Source organism: Stegostoma tigrinum, chromosome 39 (assembly GCF_030684315.1).
Source record: "Stegostoma tigrinum isolate sSteTig4 chromosome 39, sSteTig4.hap1, whole genome shotgun sequence".
NCBI lineage: Eukaryota > Metazoa > Chordata > Chondrichthyes > Orectolobiformes > Stegostomatidae > Stegostoma > Stegostoma tigrinum.
The window spans coordinates 2,180,630-2,194,723 of NC_081392.1; the positions used below are offsets into that span (position 1 = coordinate 2,180,630).

At 43.0% G+C, this 14,094-nt stretch overlaps 1 protein-coding gene across 1 annotated transcript in view; it reads left to right on the forward strand.

Annotated features, from left to right (window-relative positions):
- Positions 1 to 8,603: 8,603 nt before the first annotated feature.
- Positions 8,604 to 14,094, forward strand: part of LOC125447817 (adenosine deaminase domain-containing protein 1-like) — a 78,610-nt gene continuing 73,119 nt past the window's right edge. Inside the window, exon 1 of the mRNA XM_048522569.2 lies at positions 8,604 to 8,958. Coding sequence (XP_048378526.1) covers positions 8,801 to 8,958 — 158 coding nt within the window. The 5' untranslated portion in view covers positions 8,604 to 8,800. The remainder of the gene's footprint in view (positions 8,959 to 14,094) is intronic.

Genomic DNA, 14,094 nt, shown 5'->3' on the forward strand with positions numbered 1-14,094 from the left:
TGGATAGGTACATGGATGGGCAGAGTTTAGAGGAATATGGACCAAATGCAGGCAATTGGAACCATGTGAGTGGGCACCATGGTCAGCATGACCACTTTGGGCCAAAGGGCCTGTTTCCATGCTTTATTACTCTACGACTCTTCCGTCAGGCAGGAGGTACAAAACCTTAAACACACATACCAACAGATTCAAGACCAGCCTCTTCCATCACTCTCCACCCCTGCTCCCTGTATTAGACTTCTGAATGGACCTGACAAAATGTCACATCTAATGTTGTTCTTGCTTTTTTCACCTTCGTTGCAGCTGTAACTGTGTTCGCCGCTCTGTTCAATCACCCTATGATCTTTGTGTCTTTGTATGTTATGATGTGCTGTATTATATGCAAAACAAAAAACTGTCACTGTCCCCAGGTACATGTGAGAATAATAAATCAAATCAAACTACTGGAGCTGTCAATCACATTGTGAATATACTGTCTACTGCAAACCCCACCAACTGCAATATCAACAGGTTACGGAAGCAGGCATGCAATAATAATACCATATTGAGAACCCTCAGGCTTATTTCAACAAATAGCCATTGAAATTACAAGCACTGATCTTTATTTTTGCCTTTAACTCAAAGAAGCATTGTATAGAAGCAGGGGAGGTGAGTGACCTAGTGGTATTATTGCTGGGCTGTTAATCCAGAGAGCCAGATAACATTCTGGGAACCCGGGTTTGAATCCTACCATGGCAGATGCTGGAATCTGTATATCTGGAATCTAATGGTGACCACGAATCCACTGTTGATTATTGGAAAAAGCCATCTGCTTCACTAGTGTCCTTTAGGGAATGAAACTGCCATCCTTACCTGGCCTGGCCTACACATAACTCCAAACCAACAGCAATGTGGTTGACTCTTAACTGCCCTCTGGCCAATTAGGATGAGGCAATAAATGGAAGCTGTAGGGCTCAGCACTGCTGGGTTCAGATTTTACCATGTTTTACATCACACCCTTTTCACATACCCCTACCCTATCACTGAATGTGATCCATGGAATATTCAACTCTAAATACACTCTTCTTAGAAACAAGTTGTAATTTTTAAAATAATTAATTTTAGGTGCTTAGTAGGTTCCCTAAAATATAATGAGTAAACTGATTTGCATGGAGTGTAGTGCTATTTAAATCAGGAAGCTTTCACTCTTGATTCTGCAAACTTTCAATTGACTTATGTTGTTGTCATTTTTCTTTGCTTCCCCTTTTTGGGGCCAATCTGATCAATTACATATCTTCATCACAACTGCTTCTGTTTTGTAGCCAGTTTATACTATATTTCCTGCTTGTCCCTGACTTCACATGTTCTGACCTTAAGTCATGAGTCTACTAAATCATTCAAGCTTCTTACTCTGGCTTGTTGTAGCTAGAAAATACATGTACTAAGATTTGACCCAGTTTTAATGTTCTCTATGCTTCTCATGGAGTTCTACCTGGATTGGTACCTTGCTGCAGTGAAAAGGCTTTAGTGTTCTATTGATACCGGGAGCAATGCCATAGGACCTCTCAACTCTTGGCAGCTCTACCCATGACAGAAATGTCTGCCGGGAGGAGGCAGGCAAAGTACAATCTCAAACAATTCCTCAAAAGGTGACTCATAAGATATTCGCATGATATCAACAGCAGTAAGGAAGGATGAAGACTGCAACAGTAGTAAGATTCCCAAAGTTGAGGTTTTCTTGTCACTGGAACCAGATCTACATTCTGTCAAGGACTGAGTATTTGCTGATATGCAACAGCATTTCCACATTAAAAGATGTCTTGCACAAGGTGTTTACCTAGAGGTATTCAACCTCCCACTAACACAAAAGTCCTGTGGTGATCGACTGTGAGATACGGATGTCTAGATGGTACAGTTTGACTCGGTCATTTCAGTTTGAACAGGAACAGGAGAGCATTCGGCAGCTGAATGAGTAGCCCGCTCTAGCATCCAATCAATTCCATCTGGAACTTACCTTGTTGCTAATGAACTCAGGCACTTCAATACTATCATTGCTGCCCTGCAGGAAATTCAAAGAACAGGCGAGGGATGGCTGAGGAAAGAAGGTCACAGCTACTTGCTGTTCTGCAGCGAAAACCAGAGGATTACACAAGATACATGGAATTAGATTCGCCATCAAAAATAAACTTGTCAACCAGCTCTTGGAACTGACTGTTGGCATCAATAATGACCTCATGATTCTCCACCTATAACTTGCCAAGAACAAGGAATGAAGGCCTATGCTCCAACCTTTAATGCCATCAATGAGTTGAAAGAAAGCTTTATTTTGTTTTTTAGAAGAACGCTTCTATTCCACTGTGGACGCCATACCTACCTTCATCTGTAAGGAAAATAAAATTATACACCTTGGGGACTTCAATGCCAGGTTTGAAAAGGATTCCCAACTCTGCAAAGCAACTATCAGAAAGGAAGCAGTCAGGAATTGCAACACCAAAGGGATTCTGCTACTCACCAAATGTGCAGAACACCACCTGGTCATCACCAACACAGTGTTCTGCCAAAAAGACAAGTTCAAGACTTCACTGGAGGCACCCACGATCAAATCACTAGCACACTATTGACTACATTAGCATTCAACCCCAAGGCCAAAAAAAAATACTCATTATCAAAGCGATGACCAGTGTAAATGACTGCTGGACAGACCACCGTCTCATCCACTCCTCTATGTCCATTAAATCTCACCAGAAATGGCTGAAACCTAAGTAACAGTTCAGGGAAAGCTTAATGTCAAGCAGCTTCAACAGTCAATCAGACTAACAAAGTTCCAACAATGTCTTCACCAAACATCTCCAAATATTTCATATTACTGGAGTGGAGGAAATCTGGAAGACAGCTACCATCTCATGCTGTGAATAAACATCAGCTACAAAGATCAGGAAACACCATGATAGTATGGCAAGAATGATCACATTATCTAACACCTCATAGACAAGAAGTGGAAAATTCTTCCCGCCTGCCAAAATGACATCACCAGTGAGTCAAAGAGAAGAACTCAAACAGCAAAGGCGGAGTTACAAAGAAAAACCAGGGAAATCATGAACCAATAGTGGACTGAGAAAGCTAAGGAGCTGCAATTTCTTGCCGACACGCATGATACCTGGGGCATTTTCAGTGTCACCAAGGCAATGTATGGACCCAATACTCTTGGCCTAAAACCGGTGTGGTGTAAGGAAGGAAGCCATTTGAGATACAGAGAGAACATCAGTTTCTGGTAGGCATTGATGGGAGAATACTTTAAAGAACTCATAAATCATGATACAATAGTAGATAAGAACCTGTTCAGGAAATCCTCAACTTCCCATTAAAGATGAGGTTAGAATTCCACCTAACATGCAGAAGTTGGGCTGCCAATAGACACACGAAGAATGAAAAAGCTGAAGGAATAAAGGAGATTCTACTAGGAATATTCAAACTTGAGGGGGCGGGGCTTACATGTTATCGCTATGAACTGTTCTTGAAAATCTGGGACAAAGAAAAAGTTCTTGCTGATATTAGGGTTGATGCTATCACCACTATCCTCAAGAAAAGGAGACAAAGTGGACTTTGGGAACTACCAAGGAATCTTCCTATTCTCCATCATCAGAAAGATTATCACCCAAATCTACCAGTCTCTGAAGAATTTTTCCCCTAAAGCCACTCTGGCTTCTGAACGACTATGGAACTACAATCATGATTTTCAATGCTCGGCAACTGCAAGAGAAATTCCAGGATTAACACCAACCACTTGACGTGGCCTCAATCGATCTGAACATGACTTTTAACATAATAAGTAGGGAAGTGATACGGGATACCCTGTCAAAGGCCAGCTGTCCAGAGAGATTCATCAGAATTCTTAGTCTCCTCTGCAACAAGATGGCAGCCTCAACCTCGAGAAGACTTAAATCCTTTACCAACCTATTCCCAGTCAACTTCTGGTCCAACCCTCCATTAAGATCAACAGAGCAATTCTCCTAAACATGAAACATGTCCCCTACCTGGAAGCTACTTGTTATAAAAGGCTGACATTGATGTGGAAATTCAACACCACATTCAATCTGCAAGCGCAACTCTACAGGAGCCAAAGAATGAGAGCCTTTGATGACTGTGATATCCATGCCGATTCCAGATCCTTGTGTATGAGGCAGCCAGCCTTCCGACTCTTCTTTATGATTCTAAAAGCTGGATTATGTCTAGATACCATCTCAAAGCCCTTAAGAAGCAACAATGTTGTTTGAGAATGATTCTCCATATCAGACAGGACAGATGTACTAATATCAGCATCTTTGAAGCAGCCAGTAGCACCAGCATCAAGTGTCTAAAAATGAAGAGAGTATCTAAAGTAAATGCTAATCCCTAAGAAACATAGTTAGGAGAAATTATTGTGGGGAATGAAGAAATGACAGACATTGAACAAATCTTTTGTTTGCCTTCACAGTAGAATAAATAAATCAAAAGTAGAGGGTGCATTGGGTACTAGAAAGGGCAAAGGAACCAAGGAATTTAACTTAACCAGAGTAAAAAAAAACTGGAGAAATTTGAGGGACGAAAATTCACAAATTTCCAGGAAATAACAGCCGACATTCGAGGGTTCTGAAAGGGACTGCTGCAAGTACTGGAGACCATGGCTATGACTTTACGATGAAGCCCAGAGATACAGAGATATGAAAGGGTAGGTAGGCAAGGGAATTATGGATGGCAGGCCAAGGCAGTAGAGAAACTCAATAAGTAATAATGATGGCTAAGGGTAGCAGAGAATAGGTAGTCTGTTCTGAAAGCAAACCGTATATTTTATAATTGTCCTGAGTGGGTAAAAATGGGTATGCTGTGTTAAAAATGACCCATGTCATGCTAAGTTTGGGTGTGGGAGTAGTAAAAAACAGAGAAGAATGGAATCAAGCTCTAAAATTATTGAATTCGATTTTGAGTCCCAAAGGTTACAGGATCCCGAAGCAGAAAATGAGATGCTGTTCTAAGAGTTTGCGCTGAGGCTTGCTGGAACTTTGCAGCAGGCGTGCCACAGAAATATTGGCATGGGCACATGGTGATGCATTGAACTAACAGGCCTCTGTTACCTCCTCCTCATTTACCTACTGCTTTTAGTCTCTGTGCTTCATCTCCACATATCCGTTCACTTCTCCCTATGCCCAAACCCCCAGTCCTAAACTCGTCTTCAGCATAAATAATGGTTTAGACTTCAACTCTGCTTTATTCCCACAGATGCTTCCAGACTTGCGGAATTTTGCCAGCAATTTCTGTCTATGTTTCTATTCTCAATTAACCAAGATTGCTTCAAAATACATGGCATCACATTCCAAAGAGATCCCATGAACATATAGAGCCACAGTGCCTCATGATCTAATTGCCATCTCATATCTGAGGTATGGATGTAGCCATGGAGGAAGGCAAACAGATGCAATTCATAAAGTACCCCAATCAGCACAGGGCAACCATTCCCAGGGACTGGAAGTGCCTGCCAGGATAGGATGCACAGATGATCATGTTGTAAGTTGATTGATATATCAAGCCATGGTATACAGCCTACTTTTATGTGTTGGATTGTGGATTTAAAGTGGGAAATTAAACCTGGCAGCCGTGGAATTTTTTTTTTAAATTCACTTGTGAGATATGGGCATCACTGGCTGGCCAGCATTTATTGCCTGTCTCTAGGTTACGATGAGAAGGTGAGCTGCCTTCTTCAACTACTGCAGTCCATGTCCTGTAAGTTGATCCACAATACCCATAAGGAGGAAAGTACAAGATTTTGACCCAGCGGCAGTAAAGCAACAGTGATATACAGTCAGGACAGTGAGTGACTTGGAGGGGAATTTGCAAGTGGTGGTACTTCCATGTTTCTGTTACCCTTGTCCTTCTCAATGGAACTGCTCATGTGTTTGGAAGGTCCTGTCTATGGGTATATGGTGAATTTCTGTAGTGCATCTTGTAGCTTAGTACACACTGCTGCGACTGAGTATCAGTGGTAGAGGAGTAGATGCTTGCGGATGTGGTGCCAATCAAGCAGGCTGCTTTGTCCTGAGTAGTGTCCAGCTTCTTGAGTGTTGTTGGGAGCTCTAGCCATCCAGGCAAGTGGGAAGTATTCCATTACACACCTGACTGGTGCCTTGTAGATGGTGGACAGGCTTTGGAAGTCAGGAGTTATTTGCCACAGTATTCCTAAACTCTGACCGGCTCTTCTAACCACAGTGTTTATGTGGCATGTCCGGTTGAGTTTCTGGTCAAAGTTGACTCAAGGATGTTGCTAGTAGGGATTCAGTGATAGGTAACACCAGTGAATTTCAAGGGGCAGTGATTAGGTTTCTTAGTTGGTCATTGCTTGGCATTTGTGTGACACAAATTTTACTTACCACTTGTCAGCTCAAGAATGGATATTGTTCAGATCTTGGTACATTTGAGCATGGGCTACTTCATAATCTGAGGAGCGGTGAATGGTGCCAAACATTGTGCAATCATTGGCAAACATCCCCACTGCTGACTTCATGATGGAAGGAAGGTCACTGATGAAGCAGCTGAAGATGGTTGGCCTGAGGACACTAAGAACTGAGGAACAACTGCAGTGATGTCCTGGAGCTGAGATGACTGACCTCTAACAAGCAGAACCATCTTCCTATGTGGTATTAGTCCAACAACTGGCGAGTTTACCCGCAATACTCATTGATTCCAGGTTCCTTGATGCTACACTCAGTTGAACGTGGCCTTGTAGTCAAAGCTTGTCACTCTCACCTCACCATAATATAGATTTCTTTTAAAACATGAGGATGACAACTTAACCCAACATTTATTTTGATTGTGATAATGGAAACTGCAGATGCTGGAGAATCCAAGATGCCGAAATGTGAGGCTGGATGAACACAGCAGGCCAAGCAGCATCTCAGGAGCACAAAAGCTGATGTTTCGGGCCTAGACCCTTCATCAGAGAGGGGGATGGGGTGAGGGTTCTGGAATAAATAGGGAGAGAGGGGGAAGCGGACCGAAGATGGAGAGAAAAGAAGATAGGTGGAGAGGAGAGTATAGGTGGGGAGGTAGGGAGGGGATAGGTCAGTCCAGGGAAGACGAACAGGTCAAGGAGGTGGGATGAGGTTAGTAGGTAGGAGATGGAGGTGCGGCTTGGGGTGGGAGGAAGGGATGGGTGAGAGGAAGAACAGGTTAGGGAGGCAGAGACAGGTTGGGCTGGTTTTGGGATGCAGTGGGGGGGGGGGAAGAGCTGGGCTGGTTGTGTGATGCAGTGGGGGGAGGGGACGAACTGGGCTGGTTTTGGGATGCGATGGGGGAAGGGGAGATTTTGAAGCTGGTGAAGTCCACATTGATACCATTGGGCTGCAGGGTTCCCAAGCGGAATATGAGTTGCTGTTCCTGCAACCTTCAGGTGGCATCATTGTGGCACTGCAGGAGGCCCAGGATGGGCATGTCATCTAAGGAATGGGAGGGGGAGATAAAATGGTTTGCGACTGGGAGGTGCAGTTGTTCATTACGAATCCAGCGGAGGTGTTCTGCAAAGCAGTCCCCAAGCCTCCGCTTGGTTTCCCCAATGTAAAGGAAGCCACAACAGGTACAGCGGATACACATTGGCAGGTGTGCAGGTGAACATCTGCTTGATATGGAAAGTCATCTTGGGGCCTGGGATGGGGGTGAGGGAGGTGGTGTGGGAGCAAGTGTAGCACTTCCTGCGGTTGCAGGGAAAGATGCCGGGTGTGGTGGGGATGGAGGAGAGTGTGGAGCAGACAAGGGAGTCCTGGAGAGAGTGGTCTCTCCGGAAGGCAGACAAAGGTGGGGATGGAAAAATGTCTTGGCTGGTGGGGTCAGATTGTAGATGGCGTAAGTGTCAGAGGATGATGCGTTGTATCCGGAGGTTGGTGGGGTGGTGTGTGAGGACTAGGGGATTCTCTTTGGGCGGGTATTGCAGGGGCGGGGTGTGAGGGATGTGTTGCGGATAAATGTGGGAGACGCGGTCAAGGGCGTTCTCGACCACTGTGGGGGGAAGAAGTGATGGTAGACTTGATTTTCCTGTAATTCCCATTACACACCCAACAAATCAGAATGTCCGTAGTGAAAGCATTCAGCAGTCCTCATTTCCTTCGCCCGCCAAAACTCAGTCCCTAGCCACTGCCGATCTTCACCTCCCAGGACTCTGGCTCTACCCTAGACTCTGCTGTTGTTTCTAGGCTTGTACACCTAGAACAATTAACCGAGGACTCTTCGCAGGATTGTGAACTGTCCTCTGAAATTGCCCTAGCAAACAACTCAGTTTAGGAATGGGCAACAAATGCGAAACACCAACTACAGACCAAACACACCCCTACAAAAGATTAAAAAGAATGGAAATAATATCACATAGCCGTGCTAAAACAAATAAGAAGACTCTTGTATTTCACACATACACGAACAAATCTCGATGGAGTTATTATGTACAGTGTACCTTATAAATCCGTTGGCTCTGGCCATTTGCCAGCTGCACGAAGTACGCGAGAAGCGGCGGAGCACGTGACACGCGTCAATCAACGAAAGCGACATGTTGATTGGTGGACGTGGATAGGAAGGTGGGATTAACTTCTACTTCCGATTGGCGCTCTTTTAGCTCAGTTGTGTCTGGAGGATTGGCGAAAAAGTCGATTTTTTTTGTAATCGATCCAGCGGAGATAGTGAGGAAAGCGAGTTTAGGGTAAACTGATCTTAAAGCTTTCTTTCCAGGAATAAAGAGAAATGAGGTTGACTATAAAATATTTCACATGACGCAACCTTGTGGGAAGCATGCCTTCTGTAATGTAAAATGGTGGAGCGGTTGCCTAGAGCTCACAGCAGCTTGTATTTGGCTCAGGTTGATTTTCCTGAGGGCCACCTGTTCCTGGGGGTTGTGTTTGAACCAGGTGTGAACTTCCTTAAGATGTATCGAATCGGATTCACGACTTTGACTCGAGGTATTACTAGGTAATTGCCAAAAAAAGTACTTTGAAACATTTTAATTGCCAAACAAAAAGGCTGGTCTCCCAGACACCTAGCGTAGTGGTCAAATTACTGGAGGTTAACACCCAATGGCTATCTGAAAGGAAACGTGTTAGATATTATCCTTGATCGATTCTGCTAGTTCTGACGAAGAATCTCGAAACGTAAACTGCCTCTTTCCTCGCAGAGGCTGCCCCAGACCTGCTGAATTCTCTAGCATTCTCTTCCCACTATTTCTAAGTTGGTGTCCTTTTTAAAATGACCTACGTGACTTGTTGAATAGCCTTTCCCATTCTCGCTGATCGATTTGAGCAATATCTCGCGACTTGCTTTAATAGATAACAATGATAGATACCTGATCTCTGTAGACCTGTTTTTAAACAAAATATATGTACAATTCAACATTGTGCGTTTTAATGAAAAATTGTGTTGAAAAACGACATTAAATGTTGCCAGCAGCAGTTGTGGAAGCAAGGTCATTGGGGTCATTTAAGAGACTGCTGGACATGCATATGGTCACAGAAATTTGAGGGTGCATCCATGAGGATCAATGGTCGGCACAACATTGTGGGCTGAAGGGCCTGTTCTGTGCTGTACTGTTCTATGTTCTATGTTCTATGTTCTAAATGCTTGTTTTGGAGGTTTGCTTCCTTGGTTATGAAGTCATTTGTTTGGTATGTATGTGTAAAAAATATATACTAATATGGTGTTAATATTTGTGATTATATCTAAAGTGATAGTGTCACAGCCATGCTTTATAGCCACTTTTTTTTTCCAAAACACATTTATACTAAAACCCATAGTAATATGATAGTGCACTGATCAGATTTTATACCCTTGCATAGCATAATCAGCTGTTTTAAAACTGTAGTTGACTGGGAGAGAATTTCTTTTCTGAATTTTGCCTTTTGCCAAGGAGTGTGTTTGTGGGCTGTTACTATATTGGAACAGTTATAGTAACTATTATTAATTATGTTAAGCATTTTGACAGTTACAGCTAAGTCAATTCTTTTCTTTTGTATTTTAACTATAGTGCATGAGTAAATTGTATATTGCTTAATGTTGAGTAGATCATAGATTTATAGCATTCCTACAGTGTGGAAGCAGGTCATTCAGCCCATCAACTCCACAATGAGCCTTCAAACAGCATCTCGCAGATCTTTCCCCCTACCCTATCCCTGTAATTCTGTATTTCCCATAAGCTGACCCATTTAAGTTTACACATACCAGGACACTATGGACAGTCTCTAGCATAGCCAATCTACCTAACCTGCACATTTTTTGGACTGTGGAAGGAAACAAACACCTGGAGGAAACCTATGCACAGACCAGGAGAACATGCAAACTCCACGCACAGTCACCCAAGGCTAGAATCGAACCCAGGTCCCTGGCATTGTGATGCAGCAGTACTAACCACTAAGTTTTCCATTTGACCAATTGAATTGCATTAGGAATGCAATACCTTGCATTTACCTCTTAAAATAAGAAAAAAGTTGGCTGTAGTCTACCTTTAATACATTTTTGAGGGAGATTTGGTCTAATCCATAACAAATTGGGGGCTCTTGTCAGGATCAAAATCTCTAATTCCTGTTTAGGATTATTGGTCTCCAAGGCAGTGAGTATTAGTGTTTTTAAATTTCAAATATTGAACTCAGTTGGTTGAACTCAGTCACTAAAGGTTTCCTGGGTGTGGAAGAAGTCACTTAAAGACTTTTACAGAAAGTGAGCAAGGCATAGCTTTTGGAATTGGCAAACAAGCTAGAGTTGGAGTTACCTGCACCTGCAAGAAAAGGGAAAATATTGTCGCAGTTGTGTAGCATTTACGGTTACCAGAATGTCATCAGAATCTTTGGAAATGGCTAAAATTCAATTGAAAATGAAGCAACTTGATCGTGAAAAGGAAATGAAACAGTTTGAATTATGATTTAAAAGCAGAGGACAAAGAAAGAGAGGACAGCCACAGAGAGAGTGAGAGAAGACCAGGCAAAAGCATTTGGAACTTCAGAGCTTGGAACTGAGAACTGTCGATTTAAAGTCACAGGGGTAGAGATGATAAGTGGGATTTTGTGATTAGGACAGTGCTGGAAAGTAATGCCATTGTAGCCAAAGGGCTGGTGGGGATCTGTTTAAATGCATCTGAGTATTGTCGTTGCTTGACAACAGGGATGCAGAAGCCTTTTTCGCTTCATTTGTTTAGCCACTTCCTCAAATGAAATGCCTGTTGACCATGTGGGTATTGTTGATCCAAACAAAGTTGGTAGGTAGAGCTTGTAAGGTATTTGCATCACAATCCAAACGGGTAGTAGGGAGTATAATGTGGTGAAAAATGCTGTCTTAAGTGCACGTGAGCTAGTACCAGATGCCTACAGAACATTTCAGAAATCTGAGGAGAGACCCTGGTCAAATGTACATTTTAGTTTGAGAGGATCAAAGTACTTTTTGATAGGTGCATAAGGGCTTAAAAATTGATCAAATCTATGAAGCCCTTAGAAAGATAATTACTTTGGAGTTCAAAAATTTCACATCCTGAAGTAGTGAGAACTCGTGGAAGAGTAGAGTTAAAACCACAAGATAACAGCAGAAATAGCAGACGAGGAATAGATATTGGGCAAAAAGACAAATCTTCAGGTGGTAAAGGAAAAACAGATCTCATTGAAAATAATAAAGATAATTTTACCACAGGGTGAAAAGGAAACACGAGGGGAAAAGAAAAGTTTTTAAAGCACAGGGGTTTTCACTGCAATAAAGAAGGCCACATGAAGTCACAATGTTGGTGGTTTAGGAAAAAGCACTGGGAAGATGGATTTGGCAAAACAGGATAAGCCAGTGAGTTTTATTGAAGTGGTAAAGGGAAGTATGGAAAAAGCTTAAAAATCTACACAAGAATGTACAACCTGATCGGGGTTAGTTGAGAAGAAAGTGCCAAATCTCTAAAGAATTTACTTGCAAGGGTAAAGTTTACACTCGTTTGGACCGGGAAATTTCAGATGAAGGTACACAGAAAGGCCACACGTGGATCAAGTCCTCATTTCGACAGTAACCACCCCAACAGCCATGCAACTTTGTTTGTGAAAACACTATTAAAACAAGCATCAACACACTGCAGCAGCTGGGAACTGCAGCAAAATGTATTTAAGGACCATGAATACCCGGACAACTGGGTTCAACAATGCCTATCGCACAAGCAACAACTGGAAGATACAGTATGCCCTGACACACCCATTACATCAAGAACACATCTGAACTGATGAGTCTCCTACAACCATCGGGCATCAGAATGGCGCACAAACCTATGTCAACCTTATGCCAACTGCTAACTTGAACCAAAGACCCCTTACTCACTATGGACAGAACTAATGTGATTCCATGCAAGGACTGCGACAAACGTTACACTGGACAGACAGGAACGAAATTGGCCAAAAGAGTACATAAACCCCAACTAGCAACAAAACGACATGACCCGTACTCACTCCTCTCCATTCACGCAGGTCAGGAGAACCAGGAAGAGGGTCCTATATCAGTTAAGGATCCAAGGGCAGGCCAAACCGAGACAAGCACAGGAATTTCTAGACCCCCACCAAGAAGGCCATCAATATGCAAATAAAATTTTAAACCTTTATGTAGAAGTGGTAAAGGGACCAGTGAGCCTTACCTCAGTTGTTGGTAAAGTGTTGGAAAATGTTGTAAGGGATAGGATTTATAATCATCTAGAAAAGAATAAATTGATTAGGGATAGTCAGCACGGTTTTGTGAAGGGAAGGTCGTGCCTCACAAACCTTATTGTGTTCTTTTGAGAAGGTGACCAAACAGGTAGATGGAGAGTAAACCGGTTGATGTGGTGTATATGGATTTCAGCAAGGCGTTCGATAAGGTTCCTCACAGTAGGCTATTGTACAAAATGCAGAGGAATGGAATTGTGGGAGATATAGCAGTTTGGATCGGAAATTGGCTTGCTGAAAGAAGACAGGGTGGTAGTTGATGGGAAATGTTCATCCTGGAGACCAGTTACTAGTGGTGTACCGCAAGGGTCGGTGTTGGGTCCACTGCTGTTTGTCATTTTTATAAATGACCTGGATGAGGGCGTAGAAGGATGGGTTAGTAAATTTGCAGATGACACTAAGGTCGGTGGAGTTGTGGATAGTAATGAAGGATGCTGTAGGTTGCAGAGATAAGCTGCAGAGCTGGGCTGAGAGGTGGCAAATGGAGTTTAATGCAGACAAGTGTGATGTGATGCACTTTGGTAGGAATAACCGGAAGGCAAAGTACAGGGCTAATGGTAAGATTCTTAGCAGTGTAGATGAGCAGAGAGATCTCGGTGTCCATGTAGACAGATCATTGAAAGTTGCCACCCAGGTTGACAGGGCTGTTAAGAAGGCATACAGCGTCTTAGCTTTTATTAACAGAGGGATCGAGTTCCAGAACCAAGAGGTTATGGTGAAGCTGTACAAAACTCTGGTGCGGCCGCACTTGGAGTATTGTGTACAGTTTTGGTCACCGCATTATAAGAAGGATGTGGAAGCTTTGGAAAGGGTGCAGAGGAGATTTACTAGGATGTTGCCTGGTATGGAGGGAAGGCCTTACGAGGAAAGGCTGAGGGACTTGAGGCTGTTTTTGTTAGAGAGAAGAAGGTTGAGAGGTGACTTAATTGAAACATAAAATCAGAGGGTTAGATAGGGTGGATAGGGAGAGCCTTTTTCCTAGGATGGTGACGGCGAGCACGAGGGGGCATAGCTTTAAATTGAGGGGTGAAAGATATAGGACAGATGTCAGAGGTAGTTTCTTTACTCAGAGTAGTAAGGGAATGGAACGCTTTGACTGCAACGGTAGTAGATTTGCCAACTTTAGGTACATTTAAGTCATCATTGGATAAGCATATGGACTTACATGGAATAGTGTAGGTTAGACGGGCTTCATATCAGTATGACAGGTCAGCACAACATCAAGGGCCGATGGGCCTGTACTGTGCTGTAATGTTCTATATATACACCACTGCAAAGAGAAACCGGAAATGAGGTACTCTACTGTGTTTAAATACCAGGTGGGAAAACACAACATCGCATCATCTGAGGCTGTGCTAATGGTGTTGTCCAGTAGGATTATGAAACGTCTGTGAATTAATGA